General features: G+C 35.0%; 1 protein-coding gene across 1 annotated transcript in view; it reads right to left on the bottom strand.

Moving 5' to 3' along the window:
* Positions 1-313: 313 nt before the first annotated feature.
* RNF180 (ring finger protein 180) overlaps positions 314-19,829 on the bottom strand; it is a 125,597-nt gene continuing 106,081 nt past the window's right edge. The window contains exon 7 of the mRNA XM_090278938.1: positions 314-734. Coding sequence (XP_090135064.1) covers positions 535-734 — 200 coding nt within the window. The 3' untranslated portion in view covers positions 314-534. The remainder of the gene's footprint in view (positions 735-19,829) is intronic.

Below are 19,829 nucleotides of genomic sequence, written 5' to 3'. Positions count from 1 at the left end.
CTTATAATAATAAAAAATGTTGCACTAAAGCTACTATTAGGTCTATAAAAAAAAAGGACAGTGAGCTTTCTTGGTAATAGAAAGGGACATTATTAGGGCTAGCTAGAAGCCCAAACTGAATATACCCTGTTAGATTTGTTCCAGAAAATATGGTTTATCTTTAATGCATATAATTTGCCTGAGAATAAGTGGTTACTAAATATTTTCTGGTATGTACCCATATTATCATTTCATTTTGTCTCTTTACTATTTTTAAGTGGAGGAAAACCTCAATCTTTACAATGAGGTAAGTATAAAAGAGACGCTGTAAAATTAGATTCCACAGATCCTAAACAAAGAACTATGAAATTAATAGTGCATTGTTGCTAAGAGTTAGATACATACATAAATTCAGTTTGTTACATGAAAAACAATAAGTTACTTCTATTCAGACTTTCTATAAACACCCACATTTTATATATAATACATATTATAAAAAATTCAAAGCACAATTACAAATGTTTAAGTAGTTCAGCTATAGTAAGGTGAACATTCCTAGAACGGAAAGAAAAAATAGCAAAGAAAGCAGAAAACAATGAACCCAATGACCCAGTTCACTGAATAAATATAGATGATCACCATATCCATGTCAAACCACCAACCACGGCTGTCATCCTCGAAGTGCAGATAATCCATCCTATGTGCACCATGTGGGAACTGCCTCCTTGTAACTGGAGCTGCATGTCTGTGGAAACCTAGAAAATATATGAACATGTTATTTTAAAGTTCATTATATCCAGATACGTGCTCAGAAAGGATGCTGCATTATGAGGTACCATGAACTGAACATATCTTAATTTCACCAAATGGTTTGCTGTATTCATGACATTTCTTTTCAATGATAGGCAACTATTAGAAGTCTCTTTTAGTTAAGGGTTTTAAGGGTAGGAACAGTAAAATTAGCAAAGCTAAATGAGTGAATTAATTAAAATGAGCAAAACTAAAGTAAAATTAGCTTTAGTTTTTTATAAATTGCAAACTATATATCTATTTAAATAATTGGCTGGTACATAAAAAAGTAAATCTCAAAAGTAAATGATAGTCTAAATAATATGACTAAATAAATGACATTTCTAAGAAATATTACAGTATTCCCTCACGTATCGTGGGTAAGTGATAGGTGAAAATCCTATCACCACGCGATAGGTGAAGATCTGCCAAGTAGGAACCTTACATTTACTTTAGTATTCACATATATTTTAAGGCTTTATAAACCCTTCCCACACACTTATAAACCATTCTCAGTCCCTTATTAGCCATTCTCACTCCCTTATTAGCCATTCTCACTCCCTTATTAACATTTCCACACTTTTATAAACACTACTTATGTTCTTAAACATATTCTACACTCTTAAACCTACGTAACTTTAACAACATACGTACACAGTACCGCAAAATCCCGTGATATAGTGAAAAATCCATGATAAATAATGAAATATAATATTTTTAAAAATCCTGCGATACAGTGCAGCCGTGATAAGTGACCCGAGATATGGAGAGGGGCTACTGTACATCTCATTGTAAAATGCTGTCTTTTTTTCTTTGTGATATTTACATGTGAATTATTCAGAGATTGAGTATACACTTGTCCAATGGCAACCTGGTTTTCTTGGCTGACCAATATGTAATTTCAAAAGTCGCTAAAAAAGAAATTCAGTTTTTTAAACACCGATAATCTGATGGTTAATCTTTGCATTTTACTTATTTATTACCTACTTTATTTCTGTACTTAACAGTATAAGTGAAGACAATATAATAAACTGTATATTGAGTGTCAGCCTGCGAGCCAAGTGTCGCTGGTTCTATTCCCAGTCAGGGCACTTGACTAGGTTGCATGTCAGGTCCCCATTTGGGGGCGCGAGTGAGAGGCAACCACACAGTGATGTTTCTCTCCCTCTCTTTCTCCTTTCCTCTCTCTCTAAAAATAAATAAATAAACAAAACAACAAACAAATAAATTATTTTAAAAAACTGTACAGAAAAGATTAATTCTATTACTTGATAGTAACTCTGGTGATAAAGATTCTGTGATGCTCAAGCTTAAAGCAGATTCTAGTTCATCCACTGTAACAACTAAGTAACATTAAGTATGAGGTTGGTGCAAAAGTAATGTCCGACTTTTTTAAAAGAAAGTTTTAGAAAGTATTTATTAAATTTGTGCTTCTTCTTATAATTTTTTGATGTCACAGTGACTACTTTATACCTTATATTTTCAGATTATCAAAGTATTGTTCCTAATTGTCTGCAATATTTGCACCCATGTTCGTCCCATCTAAAGACCACATTAGAAATGTGTTACTCTGTGAGTTTCATAAAGGTGCCAATGCAAGTACAGCAGCAAAGTCTATTCAGAGCACTTATGGGGATGATGCAGTGACTGAAAGACGTTGCAGGAGGTGGTTTTCCCATTTCCGATGTAGGGATTTCAGTTTGAAAAACGAGCCAAGAGGGTCATCCAAAAAAACTTTATCCTGAAGTGTTGGAAGCTGTTGTCACAGAAAACCCCACCATTACCTCTAGGGAACTTGCAGAACCATTTAACGTAGCCCATACAACCATGCTACGCCAACTGAAAAGGATCGGAAAGGTTTCAGGAGTTGAAAAATGGGTCGCACATGAACTGTCTCCAGAGAATCTGCAATAGCGTGTTGCTTGTTGTGAATCATTGCTTTCGCAATACCTTCGGCACCATTTTTAGGTAGGCTTGTTACAGGTGCTGAGAAGTGGGTCCTTTACCACAACATTAAACACTGCTGTTCATGGATCAGTCAAGGAGGAGGAAGAAGAGTTCACCAACCAAGAGGACTTCATCCAAAGAAGGTCATGTTGAGTGTATGGTGGGATATGGAAGGAACTGTCCATTACGAACTGTTAGACAACAATCAAACAATTACTGCTGATCTTTACTGTGAACAACATCATCATCTGAAAGCAGCTTTGAACCAAAAGCGACCCTCCTTAGTCAACAGAAAGGGTGTCATCTTCCAACACGATAATGCTCGTTCTCACACAGCTCGACTCACCAAAAATTTCTTGAAAGAGCTTGGTTGGGAAATATTGCTTCGTCCTCCATATTCTCCTGACCTTTCTCCTTTTGATTATCACTATTTTGGGGGACTACAGAACCCTTTTGATGGTCTTAGGTTGACATCAAGAGAAGAAGTTAAAAATGAGTTGGATTCATATTTTGTTTCAAAACCTAAAGAATTTTACAAGTGTGGCATTTATAAGCTAGTTGACAGATGGAGTGAGGTTCTAGAAAGCAAAGGAGGTTATGTTAACGAATAAATATTTTCGTAATCATGGGCTTTTTCATTTTTGAAATAGACCTTGAAATCGGACATTATTTTTGCACCAACTTATATTTTGCTCTAGATTTTGCTTATATTTTGCTTATTCTGATGACTAGGTTGTATTCACCTGGGTATTAGTATGGTTATTTAAAGTCAAACTTCTTTGATCAATAGCAGTCCTAAATTATTGTTCATATATATTCCATTAAAAAAAATAAAAATCATATGTATTTAAGGTGTAAAACATGATTTGACATAATTGTATGGTGAAATGACTAATATAGTCAAGCTAATTAGTATATCCATTTCCTGAAATAATTACTATGTTATCTTGAGAGCACCTGAAGTCTATACTGTGTTAGCAAATTTCCAGTATCTCTTATCATATATATGGTTTGCAAATATTTCTGCCAATCCATAGGTTATCTTTTGTTTTTTTGTTTTTTTTGTTTCCATTGTCCACGACCCGGTTATGAGCCCTGACTTGGAATTGAACCTGCGACCCCTTGATTTACAGGATGATGCTCCAGCCAATTGAGCTACACTGGCCAAGGCTAAATTGCATAATTTTTAAATGTCTTGTTTCTGTAACCAAAAATTAAATTAAATATTCCAATCAATAAATTAAATTAAACCTAATTTCTTCCTAATGAAAGAGATTAAATAGTAAGGGATAAGATTTTGTCAGGTAGAGTTGAGCTTTTGAGGGCCACAAAACTACTGTGCTATCAAAGCTTTTTTTGTTATTCCCCAGAACCAATTTTTGTCTACCTGGGGGCTACATTATCTCCATTGAAAATGAAAGCCTAGGAGACAGTACACTAAAAACCATTATGATAATAGTCAACATATATATTTTAATATATCATTCCAAAAATAGATTTGTTTTTGAGTTAATGGAGTGAGAAGCTTCCATACTAGGAATTCATTTTTACACAAGCTTAACCACAACCTACTATCAGCGATAAACTGACAATCATTAGTTTGGTATTAAGTCATGGTTTAAAGAGTATCCAATATTAGCAGTACATTTTAATGATGCTATTTTAATGTAAAGAACACAGTAAAAGCACATACTTCATACTTATTTTCCCATGTGAAGGGAAAAAAAGCTCTTGGAGAAATTCACTGTGTGAAATCAAAGAGCAAGAAAGAACTGCAAAGAAAAATCTCTAAGTCACTATTAGGCATAGAAAGAATATAAAGAAGAATCAACGTTCCAAAATCTCAAACAGGTACTTCTGCCTCTTCATACATTCTACTTTGTAAAACAATTTATCTCATGATTTCTCTCATATCCTAGAAAGAAACAAAGCTATGACTTATTTTCCCCACAGAATATGGTTCAAATTAATATTTGCTATCAAAAACCATAAAGTAACCTCCATTATTTTGAAAACTGTTTTCAGAGACAGAAAGACTGTCAATTATCTTGAGATATTTATTTTTGCAATTGTAGCAACTTGCACAGAGCTTATAGTGCAGCAGTTCTCAACCTGTGGGTTGCGATCCCTTTGGGGGTCGAACGACACTTTCACAGGAGTCGCCTAAGACCATCGGAAAACACATATATAATTACATATTGTTTTTGTGATTAATCACTATCCTTTAGTTATGGTTGGGGGTCACCACAACATGAGGAGCTGTATTAAAGGGTCATGGCATTAGGAAGGTTGAGAACCACTGTTATAGGGGGTATTTTAATACATGTTTGTTGAATGGGTGAATGAGTGCCAGTAAATAAAAGGATATACTTAAGACAATAGAATGAATAATTAGCATATTATCTGAGACTGTCCTAAATCAAGCCTCTCAAATGCATTTTCAGTAGAAATTGAATATTATTGTAGAAATACATTCTTTAGAGGTTAATTCAGAGCCCTAAAATCACTATTAAAAAAGAGGTACGTCTTATCCTTCATGCGATGGGACAAAGGTTGCAATACCGTGTTTCACTGCTCTGTATTCATATTACATAAGAATGTTGTGTCAAAAGTTGATTGATATAAGTAGGTCTTAGCAGAGGTGGAATGATATTTTTATAGCCACAAGGTAAGTATAGAGTTCCTCAGTTAATATACTCAAAAACTTAATGCAAAATGACTTAAAATTTTCTCTTTATCTCCTACAGCTTTAGTATTGCAGAGTCAAATGTATTAATCCTGCAAATTAAATTTTAATATTGAATAAACTAAAATATCTTGCAGATTATAATTCTAGCACACTTAATTTTCAGTATAGTTGATAAAGGTTAAATTGTCTAATTGTTTTTAATCCACACTCAAGGACACGCTTATTGATCTTAGAGGGGAAGAGAGGGAGGGAAACATCGATATGAGAGAGAAACACCAACTGACTGCCTCTTGCACATACCCCAACTAAGGACTGAACCCATGACCCGGTTATGAGCCCTGACTGGGAATTGAACTTGCGACCCCTTGATTTACAGGATGATGCTCCAACCCACTGAGGTACACTGGCCAAGGCTAAATTGCATAATTTTTAAATGTCTTGTTTCTGTAATCAGGTTAAAAAGTGAGTACCATGTCATTTTTCAAATTTTTTAAATTGTAGTAAAACATATATATCAAGACTTGCCATTTTAATCATTTTTAGTATATAATTCAATGGTATTAATTACATTCACAAAGTTGCACCCCCATTACCACTATTCCCAAAAATATTTTCATTACCATGAAGAGAAATTCTGTAGCTATTAATAATGGAATAAAGGCCCAATTCCCTACTCTCTGTCTCTATGAATTTGCCAATTCTAGACATCTCATTTAAGTGGGATCATATTATACACTGTTAACCTTTTCATGTCTGGTATATTTCACTTCACATACATTTTCAGGGTTCACTGATACTGCTGCATGTACCAGAAATTCATTTTTTTTTTATGGCTGAATACCATTGTATATATGCATCATATTTTGTTTATCCGTTAATTTGTTTATAGATATTTGGGTTTTTCCCATCTTTTGGCTATGGTGAATAATGCTACAAGAAAACATTGGCAAACACGTATCTGTTTGAGTCCTGGTTTTCATTCCTTTCAGGTATATACCTGGGAATACACCTGTTGAATCATCTGGTAATTGTATATTTAGATTTTTAAGTAAACTAAACTGCTCTCACAGTGGGATGCATCATTTTACATCCTAACCAGCAATGTATGAGCGTTTCTATTTCTCCACATCCTTGCCAACACTTACTTAAGAAAAAATTTTAATTACAATAATTCTAATACATTTGAATTTCATTGGGGTTCTTTGGTAGAGGTTATTTTTTGTATGTTTTATTGATTATGCTGTTACAGTTGTCCCAATTTCTTTTCCCTTTGCTCCCCTCCACCCAGCACTCCCCTCCCTCCATCAGTCCCACCCCCATTAGTTCACGTCCATGGGTTGTGCATATAAGCTCTTTGGCTTCACCCTTTCCTGTACTATTCTCAACATCTCCCTGTCTATTTTGCACCCTCCTACTATGCTTCTTAATCTTTTTTATTCCACTTTTTTATTCCTCACACTGGTCTGAATGGCTATCAATAAATCAACAAACAAGTGCTGGGGAGGATGTGGAGAAAAGGGAACCCTAGTGCACTGTTGGTGAGAATGCAGACTGGTGCAGCCACTGTGGAGAACGGTATGGAATTTCCTAAAAAAATGGACCTGCCTTTTGATCCCATATGGTATTTGTCTTTCACTGTCTGGTTTATTTTACGTAGCATGATACTCTCCATTTCTATCCATGCTATTGTGAAAGATAGGTGTTCCTTCCTTCTTTCTGCTGTGTTGTATTCCATTGTGTAAATGTACCACAGTTTTTTGATCCACTCATCTACTGATGGGCTCTTAGGCTGTTTCCAGCACTTGGCTATTGTAACCAGCGCTGCTATAAACATAGGGGTGAATAGGTTCTTTTGAATTGGTGTTTCAGGATTCTTTGGGTATAATTTCAGCAGTGGGATCAACAGATCAAAAGGCAATTACATTTTTATTTTTTTGAGGAAATTTTATACTGTTTTCCACAGTTCTTTGCATCTTATCCTGCTCTATTTTTTCATATTTTGATGTCCTTTGTATCAGTATGCTTTGACTTCTTTATCATGTACTTTTGTGCAATTGCTAAGGTCTTTTTTTCCTATGGTTACCATGAGGCTTACATAAAATACCTTAAAATTCTAACACCCTATTTTTACATTGATAACAACCTAAGTTCAATAGAATTCCTAAACTTTATACTTTTACTTCTACTCTCCCTCACATTTTAGGTGTTTTACAATTTACTTATTTTTATTTTGTGTAACAAATAATAGATTTTACTTATGATTATTTTTACATTATTTTTTAACTTTCAAATTGGAGTTGTAAGTGAATTATGCACCACAATTAGCATATTATGGAAGTGATTTTTGTACTACCGTTTTATGTTTTTATGATGCTAGTGTCCTTTTATTTCCACTCAAACAACTCCTTTTAGTATTTCTTGTAAGCCGATCTAGTGTTAATGAACTCACTCAGCTTTTGTTTGTTTGGGAAAATCTTTATCCCTTTTTGATTTCTGAAGGACAGCTTCACCAAGTATAGAATGAGTTCTCAGTGGGCAGTTATTTTCTTTCAATATTTTTAATATGTCATTTTATTTTCTCCTGGTCTGAACTTTCTGTTGAGAAATACACTGATAGTCTTATGGGGTTCTCTTGTATGTAACTTCTCTGTACTCTTGCTGTTTTGAAAATTCTTTCTTTGTCTTTGAATTTGACAATTTTATTATTATGTATTTCAGTGTAGCCCTATTAAGGATCAACCTATTTGTGATATTTTGGGTCTCATGGATTTAGATGTTCATTTCTCACCCCAGGTTTGGAAAACTTTTAGCCGTTATTGCTTCAGATATACTTTGTATTCCTCTATCTCTTTACTCTGGAATTTCCATAAATGCAAATATTGTTTCTTTTAATTTTATCCCACTGGTTCTAGCACTTTCTTCACATTTTTTAATTTCTATTTTTTGTTTCTCTGACTGGATAATTTGAAACGTCCTATCCCTTAGGTCTCTGATTCTCTTTTCTGCATGGTTGAGTCTGCTTTAGAAACTGTTGAGTTCTTCAGATCAATAACACTTTTCAGTTATATAACTTCTGTTTATTTTATGGTTTCTATTTCTTTGTCAAAATTCTTGTTCAAGCATTATTTTCCTAATTTTGTTTAGTTGGCTGTGCATTCATGTAGTTCACTGAACTTCCTTAAGAGAATTAATTTTTAGTACTTTAATATAGATAGATCTTCATTTCTTTAAGGTCAGTTATTACAGCTTTATTAGTTTCCTTTGGTGCTGTTATATTTACCTTATTTTTCACTATCATTGAGTCTTTCCATTGGTATATGTATATTTGTGTAATTCTGCTCTTCTTACAGACTCTTTCCTTAGGCAGACACACCTTTACCCGTCAACTCAGTTTGGGTTTCTGGTGTGTCTCCTGGTAATATCCTCAGGGAGGTGGGGCCTACTGTTATGGTCCGTTTTGGGGTAAGGCAACTGTTCTAGCTCTGAGGTGGGGGTTTGGGGGTGGTGTGCTACTGTCTGAGAAGTTGGATAGGACTCCTAGCTTTGATTCCTATCCAAGTGAGGCTGTAGGATGGGCTCTACAGTTGCCTGACTTCTCCAGTCAGATTTATTAGATGGTCAGGATGGGATACTAGAATATAGGATGAAGCAAAAGTTGGTTTATAGTTGTGAGTACGTGAAACACAGAGTTTATTGTTGTATTATTATTATTTACTTATTATTGTATTTTATGTACAAACAACTGTAGACCTACTTTTGCCCCGATCTGTAGCACATGGGCCTACAAATGAGCTTCCCTGGACTGGCTGTGCAGCAGCGTGGTACTCAGGGTTTGTACAGGGCTTGTTTGTGCACCCAACAGAAGCAAGAGTGTGCACTGACCTCTCGGTAAGGTGAGGCCACCAGTTTTGCTCTGCAGGCATGGAAAGCCATGGGCTATGCTTTCTGTTCAAGTGCTACTACCATCAGCAGGGGTGTTAGATGGGCTATGTGGCTTCCTGTGTGCTCTGTTTAGGTTCCCTGGTTGGGCAGGAACCCCATAAGATTATAGCAGATTTTTCAGCAGAAACTTTGCAGGGCAAAAAGTAGTGAGATGATATATTCAAAAGTATTAAAAGGGGGAAAACAACAGAGCCAACCAAAAATACTCTACCTGGTGGCACGCTTGTCCCTCAGAATTGAAGGAGAGAGGGAGAATTTCCCAGGCAAACAAAAGCTGAAGTAGCTCATCACTAGTAGGCCAGCCTTATAGAAATGTGAAAAGGTATTTTTCAAGCTAAAACAAAAGGGTGCTAATTAGTAATATGTATGTGAAAGTATAAAACTCACTAATAAAATTTAAATATAGTTAAATTCAGAATACTCTAATATTAAATACTGGTGGGTCACTCACAACTTCAGTATAAAAGACAAAGTATTAAAAATAAGTATGATAATAAATTATTAATGGATACACAATATAAAAAACATGCAAATTGTGACATCAGAAATACATGTGGGGGGAGGGAACTTTTCTGTGCATTTGAAGATAAGTTACTATCAGCTTTAAAATACACTTATAAATACAAGATGCTTTATGTAAGCTTTACAGTAACCAAAAAACAATAGCCCATAGCAGATACACAAAATATAAAGACAAAGGAGTGAAAGCATACCACTATAGAAAGTAATCAGATTACAAAGGAAAGAGAGAAAATAAAGCAACAAGAGAATAATAAACACAAAGCAATTAACAAAATGGCAATAAGTTCATACCTATTGATATGTCTTTAAATATAAATGGACTAAATTCTCCAATCAACAACAGAGAGTGGCCGAATGGATTAAAAAACAAGATCCAGCCCTGACCAGTGTGGCTCAGTTGGTTGGGCATCGTCCTGCAAAGTCAAACTTTACTGGTTCAATTCCCAGCTAGGGCACATGACTGGGTTATGGGCTCAGTCCCGGTCAGGGCACGTTAGAGAGGTAATCGATTGATGTTTCTCCTCTCACATTTATGTTTCTCTCCTTCTATTTCTCCCTCCCTTCCCCTCTCTCAAAAAATAAATAAAATCTTAAAAACAAAAACAAGATCCAGCATATAGTTGGATATAGTTATATAAGCATATGCTGCTTAAAGGAACTGGATGTAAGGACACACAAATAAAAAAATGAAAGAATTCAGGGGTAGCTATAGTTATATCAGATAAAATAGACTTTTTGTCAAAGACTGCATCAAGGGACAAAGAAGGTCATTATATAATTATAAGGGGCTGAGCTCATCAAGAGGATATAATAATAAATATTTATGCACTAACATAGAGACACCTAAATATATAAAGCAAATATTTAACAGATCTGAAGGGAGAAATAGACAGAAATGCAACAATAGTAGAGGACTTCAATACTCTACTTCCAAAAACATGATAGATAATTTCAGCAGAAAATCAGTAAGGAAACATTGGATTTAAATTACACATTGGATCATATGACTAAAGCAGCAAAATACATATTCTCAAATGCACATGCAATATTTTCCAGATTAGATCATAAAAAGTCTTGATGAATTAAAAAAGACTGAAATAATATTAAGCATCTTTTCCAAATACAATGGTATGAAAGCAGAAATCAATTATGAGAAGTAAATGGGAAAATTCAAAAATCCACGGGGATCAAACAACATGCTCCTAAACAACCAATGGGTCATAGAAGAAATTGAAAGAGAAATCAGAAATTATCTTGATACAAACAAAAACAGAAACACAACATATTAAAACTTACTGGGATGCAACAAAGGTAGTTCTAAGAGGAAAGTTTACAGTGATAAACACCCACATTAAGGAAAACAAAAGATCTCAAACATCCTAACTTTACACCTCAAGGAACTAGAAAAAAAAAGAGCAAACTAAGCCCAGAGTTAGTAGAAGGAAGGACAAAAAGAGTGGAAAATACATGAAATAGAGACCAAAAACACAATAGAAAAGACTGTGAAACTAAGAAGATTTTAAGAAAAGAGACCCAGTAGCCTTGTAATATAGTTTGATATCAAGTATTGTGATCCCTCCTACATTGTTCTTTCTCAAAATTGTTGAAATATTTGCTCTATATTTGTGAAATATGTCATTGGTATTTTAATAGGGACTTCATTGAATCTATATATTGCTTTGGGTAGATCAATGGATCAGAATAGAGCCCAGAAATAAACCCACATCTCTATGGTCAGTCAATATTCGACAAAGGGGGCAAGAGAATAAAATGGAGTAAAAATAGCCTCTTCAATGAATAGTGTTGGGAGATATGGACAGGTACATGCAAAAAAATGAAACTAGACCACCAGCTTACACCCTACAACAGAATAAACTCAAGATGGATCAAAGACTTAAATGTAAAACGTGACACCATAAAAGTCCCAGAGGAAAACATAGACAGGAAAATTTCAGTTATCCCACGCAGCAATATTTTCACTGATATATCTCCTACAGCAAGGGAAATAAAGGAAAGAATAAACAAATGGGACTACATCAAATTAAAAAGCCTCCACACAGCTAAAGAGAACATCACCAAAATGAAAAGGGAACCAACTGTATAGGAAAACATATTTGCCAATGATACCTCAGACAAGGGACTGATCTCCAAAATATATAAAGAACTCATATGACTCAACACCAGAAGACAAACAATCCAATTAAAAAATGGGCAAAGGACCTGAACAGACACTTCTCCAAGAAGGGCATACAGAGGGTCCATAGGCATATAAAAGGATGTTCAACATCACTAACCATCAGAGAGATGCAAATTAAAACCACAATGAGATACCACCTCACACCAGTCAGAATGGCCATCATCAACAAATCAACAAACAACAAGTGCTGGCGAGGATGCAGGAAAAGGGAGCCCTTGTGCACTGCTGGTGGGAATGCAGACTGTGCAGCCACTGTGGAAACCAGTATGGAGTTTCCTTAAAAAACTAAAAATGGAACTGCCTTTTTATCCAGTGATCCCACTGCTTGGATTATATCCAAAGAATCCTGAAACAACAATTCAAAAGAACCTATGCATCATTATGTTCAAAGCAGTGTTATTTACAGTAGCCAAATGTTGGAAACTGCCCAAGTGCCCGTCAGTGAATGAGTGGATCAAAAAACTGGTACATTTACACAATGGAGTACTATGCAGCAGAAAGAAAGAAGGCACTCCTACCTTTCATGACAGCATGGATGGACTTGGAGACTATTAAGTGAAATAAGCCAGGTGGAAAAAGACAAATACCATGTTATGTCACCTAACACAGGAACTGAATGAACAGAACAAACAAATGAGCAAAACAGAACCAGAGGCATGCAAATAAGGAACAGACTGACAGTGACCAGAGGGGAGGGAGGAGGAGGATAAAGAGGGGATAAAGAGGAAGGGTCTAGTTAAGCAACAAGTATAAAAAACCCATGGACATGGACACTGGGTGAGGACTGACTGGGAATGGGGCGGGGTGGGGTGGGTGGGGCAAGGGAAAGCAATGGGGGGAAATTCGGACAACTGTAATTGAACAACAATAAAATAAAATAATATATATTAAAAGAAGAGACACAAAACAGACAAACCTTTAGCTAGTCTTAAGAAAAAAATGACAGAGGACCCAAAAAATAAAATAATGAATGAAAGAGGAGACATTTCAACTGATACCAGACAAATACAAATGATTCTAAAAGACTACTATGATCAGTTAATTATATACCAACAAACTGAACAAATTAGATAAAATGTATAAATTCCTAGATACATATAGCCTACGAAGACTGAATGATGAGAAAATAGATAATGTATATGGATGAATTACTATTAAGAAGACTGAGTCACTAACCAAAAATCTCTCATCACTTACTGTTTGTTGATTTATTGATGATAGCCATTTTGACATGTGTGAGGTGATATCTCTCTGTGGTTCTAATTTGCTTTTCTCTGATGATTAGTGATGTTGAGCATCTTTTGAAATGTCTATTTGCCATCTGTATGTCCTCTTTGGAAAGGTGTCTATTCAGGTCCTTCATCCATTTTTTAATTTGATTTTTTTTTCTGGTGTTGTTTTATAAGTTCTATATAAATTTTGGATAGTAACCCACAATCAGATGTATTGGCCAATGTGTTCCATTCAGTGGGTTTTCTTTTCATTTTATTGATGTTTTCCTTTGTTGTACAAAAACTTGTCAATTTGACAAAGTCCAATTTTTTATTTTTTATTTTTGTTTCTCTTGCCTGAGGTGATAGATCAGAAAAAAATACTGCTACAAGCAACGGCGAGGATGTGGAGAAAGGAGAACCCTTTTGCACTGTTGGTGGGAATGCAGATTGATGCAGCCACAGTGGAAAGCGGTATGAAGCTACCTCAAAAAATTAAAAATGGAACTGCCTTATGACCCAGAGATGCCACTGCTGGAAATATACCCTAAGAATCCTGAAACACCAATTCAAGAGAACTTATGCACCCCTATGTACATAGCAGTGCTATTTACAATAGCTAAGTGTTAGAAACAGCCTGAGTACCCATCAGTAGATGAGTGGATTAAAAAACTGTGGTACATTTACACAATGGAATAATATGGAGCAGAAAGGAAGAAATCATACCTTTTGCAATGGCCTGGATCGAACTGGAGAGTTTTATGCTAAGTGAAATAAGCCAGGCAACAAAAGACAAATACCATGTGACTTCACTTATAACTGGAATCTGATGAACAGAATAAACTAACAAGAAAAATAGAACCAGAGACATGAAAACATGGAACAGACTGATAGCTGTAGGAGGAAAGGAGCGAGGGAGTAATGGTGGGAGGACAGGGAAGGGACATGTATAAATGACACATGGACATGGACTATGAGGAAGGGATTAACTGTAGGCTAAAGGGGTGGGCTGGATAGAGGGGGGCAGAAGGGAAAAATCTGGACAACTGTAATAGAATAAATAAAAAATATTTCAGAGAAAAAAAGAATTGAAAAAAAAGAAGGCACATTACCTTGTGGAGATTAAAGCAAGTATATGAGTTAAAAACAAAATGAAAATACAGAGATAAGAAATGCTTGCAAGGATGTGAGAAAAGAAAACATCTACATTCTTTTGGTGGGAATGTAAACTGGTACAACCACCGTGGATAACAGTATGGAGGTTCCTAGAGAAATTAACAAAGGAACTACTACACGATTGAGCAATCCTATTTCTGGGTATACATATCCAAAGGAAACAAAATCATTATCTTGAAGAGTTATCTGTCATTTACATGTTCTTTGCAGCATTATTCACAATAGCCAAGGCATGGAAACAACCTAAGTATTCATTGATGGATAAATGGGTACAGAAAAGGTGGTGTGTGTGTACATATACACACACATATAAGAGGCCTATTTAGAAAGTATCCAGCCATGTAATATGAAAAATAGAGACCCTTATTGAAGAAGATACAAGAAACACTGTACATAGGGCAATGACTCCTCAGTCCCCTTCAAAGTAGGCACCTTGGGAACTCACACAGGTCTTCCAATGGCCATCAGCTGCCCCATTGAATTTTCCTGACTCTCATCAACGGTCTGAAATCTCTTCCCTTTCAAAGGTGATTTTAGTTTTGGGAACAGCCAGGAGTCATAGGGCACCAAATCTGGGCTGTGGAGGGGCTGAGTCACCCGGATGATTTGATGCTTCACCAAAAAATTAGGCATAAGACATGACGCATGAGCAGGCATGTTGTCATGATGAAGTTGCCAACCAACAGTTGCCCATAGCTGTGGCCTTCTGAATCATCCAAGTAGTTTCCCTGTAGGAATGTTCAAGCTTAACACAAAATTTGATGCAGATTTGTTGCTTTACTCACTCAGTCATTTTGATTGTGATGGCCACACAGTGCACATGCTCACTCAATGGCATCTACCACCCTCACTGACTAGAACAGTGAAGTCATCATTGTTCACACATGTGCATTTGGGTCCACTCTCCTTAGCTGCCAGGTTCCATCAATGTCTTGCAAACCATTCTTGTTATATTAACAATGGCTGGATTTTTTCTGGACAGACCTCACATATTTTCAGATTATATTATAAAATCTAGAATTTATATATAAGCTTACATTATTTGCAATCTACCTATGAAGTATTTCAGAAATATAGTAGTGATTTTAAGTGGTAATGCGATACAGTAGCACTTCTATTCTATTACCAAAATAATAAAGTCGTTCACAAAACAGTAGTATCTAAAATTTCTCAACAAACCATGAATTAATACAACATAATTTTAGAGCATTAAAACATCTATGTAGAGTAGGACTTTGCTAATAAAAACCATTTCATTGCCAGCATGGTTGTGAGTTTCTGTTTTAAATATCCTACACTGCTTTGATTAATTACAACACAAGCCTGATACTGCTGCTGTAGGTAAAGATTTGAAATTTTAATCTGTTTAATTGCTTGCAAATTTTCAATAACAAATTATAAATTTAGAAATGTTAAAACATTTTTATATTATCCTATTAATTTCAGTGACCCAATACTCTAATAATGGTTGAAATTAGTGGTCAAACACCTCATTTAACATTCATCTGTTTTAATAGGTACTGTATTTTTTGCACTATAAGATGCACCTGACCATAAGACACATCTAGGTTTAGAGAAAAAAAAATAAGAAAAAACATATTATGAACCAAATGGTATACTAAAATATTTAATAAAATATAACGGAATAATATTTCAACCATATAAAGTGAACAGCAGTCAAAAGCAGTATTAAGAACTATCATCAGTGTCATTAACAAATGAGGGGAGACTTTAAGGTTCAAGTACTCTTCTAGTTTTCTGGGAACCCCAAGAACTCATCATCGCTAGTGTCAGAATTTATGAAGCTCAGTTGCTCACAATCACTGATATCAGTTTCTTTGCTATCTTCATACTGACCAGATGTCCTGAGATTCAGCAGTAAAGGGGGACATTAAGCGTCCCCAGGGATTTTGCATGGGCCCACTGCTTCCTCTTCTAACTGCTGTCGCCACCGCTGACAGGTCAAGTAATACACATCATGGTCTGTGATGCAATATTCGCTCTATAAGACGCACAGACATTTACCCCCCACTTCTGGGGGAAATAAATGTGCACCTTATGAAGTGAAAAATATGGTAAATCTACTTCATGTGCACTGTAAAAGTGGAAGATGTGGGTACAGCTTTGGTATGGTGAACCATAAACACCAGTTGGCAAAAAGGCCTGGAACATTCAAACATCTTTGTATCATGAGCATACTACTCATGTCCCCAAAGGAAAGAAGCTGGGAATGCTTCTTCCTTCTTCACCAGATACTTACTTTTTTTTGGAACTTTTTTTCCTCTCTTGAGACTACCTTGATAACCATTTAAACCCATTTGACTCATTTATCAGATGTTTACTAAGTGAATAAAAAATAAATTAAAAAAAACCAGATGCTAAAATGGTCAAATAGAGTTAGTGCTTTAGATACAATATTGAAGTACTAAAACTTTGTGGTCTCCCAAATCCCATGACATTTCCCTCTGAGAGGAGTTGTTCTCAGCATATTGACTAAACTCTAATTTGTGCAATTATGTGCAGATTTCTTAAATTTACATTGCAGTTTCAATTAAATTTGTATTTGCTATCCAAACCAAATGGGTAACTGCCATGTACTATGAAACCATCACTGTACCGCCAGAGTTAACGTCATTTCAGTGTAACACAAACACCATTCACCTCCTTTATTTAGACTTGTATTCCATCTGATTAATTCATTCTTTATAATAATTCAGATTGGTTGGTTACTGTCAGAGTCATAGGATGAATAAAAGACCTTTTCAAGGCACCTTTACATTCTGAGTCTACAATTCTATTTTGCTGCTTAGTCACAAGTCATACCCACTTCTCAACATAGTGCAGTAGTGGTACGTGGGTCCCAAATATCAGTAAGGCTCCTTGGGAGATTCAAGTGTGCAGCCCATCTCCTGAGAGTCTGACTTAATTGCACTGAAATATGACAAGGGCATTGGGATTCACTCACAGTTGTAAGTGCAAAAGAACATAAACTAATAATCAGAATGGTTTTTGCTTAAAAAAAATAAATAAAACAAAACCTTAGCTCTTCTCTTCCCTCATGAAAAATAAAAATTTTTTTAATTCATGAGGACCACAGGATTTTCCAAGGTAAGATGTAAAGTTTTGTTTCATAGTAATGGTCTAATTTGGTAGTTGCTCTATTTTAGGAAGCTCAAATCCTGAATTCTAGATTAAGATTATGAATGTTGATGGTTAACTCTTTTGCAAAATTTTATCTCTTTATTAATATTATCAAATTAAATGCTCAATTGATTGAAATGAATTTGAGTAGTTTACATTTTACTTTCCCTAAGGTATAAACGAGGCAAACTGTAAATACCCTAGAAGTTGCTTATTTTGTTATTTTGAAAAATATTTTAAATATGAATATACATATAACCATATTCTGTAAACAAAGCAAACATTCCTTCCATAACTTCAGGATTTTTTGAGTAAAGTAAAATTTATAAGATTTATGTACATTTAAAATAATGGCTTATGAACAATGGAGGGCTCTTGGTCAGTAATAAGAGTAATGTTGGATAATTATCTAGTCTTTTATATCAGGGAAAGCAAATTGCTTATAATTTGTTCCTTTATGCACCTATCATGACAGGTGTTATAAGGGTTTTTGTTGGAAGTGACCCAAACTTTAAAGAGAAACTCTAGTTTTCAATAATTTATATCTGAATGGAACATTTCATTAGAAACAGCTGAGACTATAGATTACATCTCTTCAATCCATCTATAAATAATATGTTTTAAATTCATTTTATTTAATGAGCACTTCCCTGTAACTTCATTTTTCTCTTGTATAAATATGTGGTTAACATTTTACTTTGCTGTCGTATATTCTGCAGGGTAGTTAGGGAAAGTGTTAGTATTTGGAAAAGCACAGTATTAAAACTGTGAGCTCAGGGCAGGTCAGGTGCAGCTGCCCTCTCCCACCATAAGAATTTGTTTCTAATGCTAAGTTAAGAGGTCCTGTGGTCAGAAGGTAGGTTTTAAATGTATGTGCATATGTATGCATTTACCTTATAAATGCAAGTGTTTTTCATGGATTGGAAGGATTAATATGGTTAAAATTTCCATGCTACTGAAAGCAATCTACAGGTTTAATGCAATCCCTATCAAAATACCAAGGACACTTTTTTACAGCACTAGAACAAGCATTCCTAATATTTATATGGAACCACAAAAGACCCTGAATTGCCAAAACCATCTTGAGGAAGAAGAACAGAGTTGGAGGTATCACACTCCCTGATTTCAAAGTCTATTACAAAGCTATAGTAATCAAAACAGTATGGTACTGGCACAAAAACAGACACATAGATCAATGTAACAGAATAGAGAACCCAAAATTAACCTACCCTTATACAGTCAATTAATTAATCTATGACACGGCAGGAAAGAATATACAAGGGAGAAATTACAGTCTCTTCAATAAATGGTGTTGGAAAATTAAGATAGATGCAAAAAATGAATTTGAAACAATTTCTTATACTATATACAAAAATAAACAAAAAAAATGGATAAAAGACTTGAATGTAAAACTTGAAACCATAAAACTCCTAGAATAAAACAGGGAGTAAACTCTTTGACATTACTCTTAGTAATAGTTTTTTGGATATGTCCCCTTGGGCAAGGGAACCAAAAGAAAAAATAAACAAAGGGCACTACATCAAATTAAAAAGCTTTTTCACAGTGAAGCAAACCAACAACAAAATTAAAAGACAACCTACTGATTGGGAGAAGATATTTGTAAATGACATATCCAATAAGGGGCTAATATCCAAAATATATAAATGGCTCATCCATCTCTACATCAAAACAAACAAATAATCCAATTAAAAATGAGCAGAGGGCCTGAACATACATTTCTTGAAAGAGGAAATACAGATGGCCAATGGACACATGAAAAGATGCTCAACATCAGTAATCATCAGGAAAATACCAATTAAAACAACAATGAGATATAACCTCACACCTGTAAGAAAGGCTAGTATCAAAGTCAATAAATAATTGTTGGTGAGGATATAGAGAAATGAACACCCCCCTGCACACTGTTGGTGGGACTGTAAGTTAGTACAGCCACACAGAAAACAGTATGGAGGTTCCTCAAACAATTAAAAATATAATTACCATACAGCCCAGCAATTTCACTTCTGGGCATTTATCTGAAGAAAATGAAAACACCAATTTGAAAAGATATAGTCCCCTATATTCTTTGCAGCATTATTTACAAAAGCCATTTTTGGAAGTAACTTGGAAGTAACTTAAGTGTCCATCGATGGATGAGTGAATAAGGAAGATGTGGTATAAATATGGAATATTATTCAACATTAAAAAAGAATGAAATCTTGCCATTTGCAACACA

The sequence above is a fragment of the Furipterus horrens genome, unplaced genomic scaffold (assembly GCF_987537825.1).
Source record: "Furipterus horrens unplaced genomic scaffold, mFurHor1.1.pri manual_scaffold_5, whole genome shotgun sequence".
Lineage (NCBI taxonomy): Eukaryota > Metazoa > Chordata > Mammalia > Chiroptera > Furipteridae > Furipterus > Furipterus horrens.
Note: the sequence above shows the minus strand (reverse complement) of the source record. Positions and strands in the feature narration are given on the sequence as shown.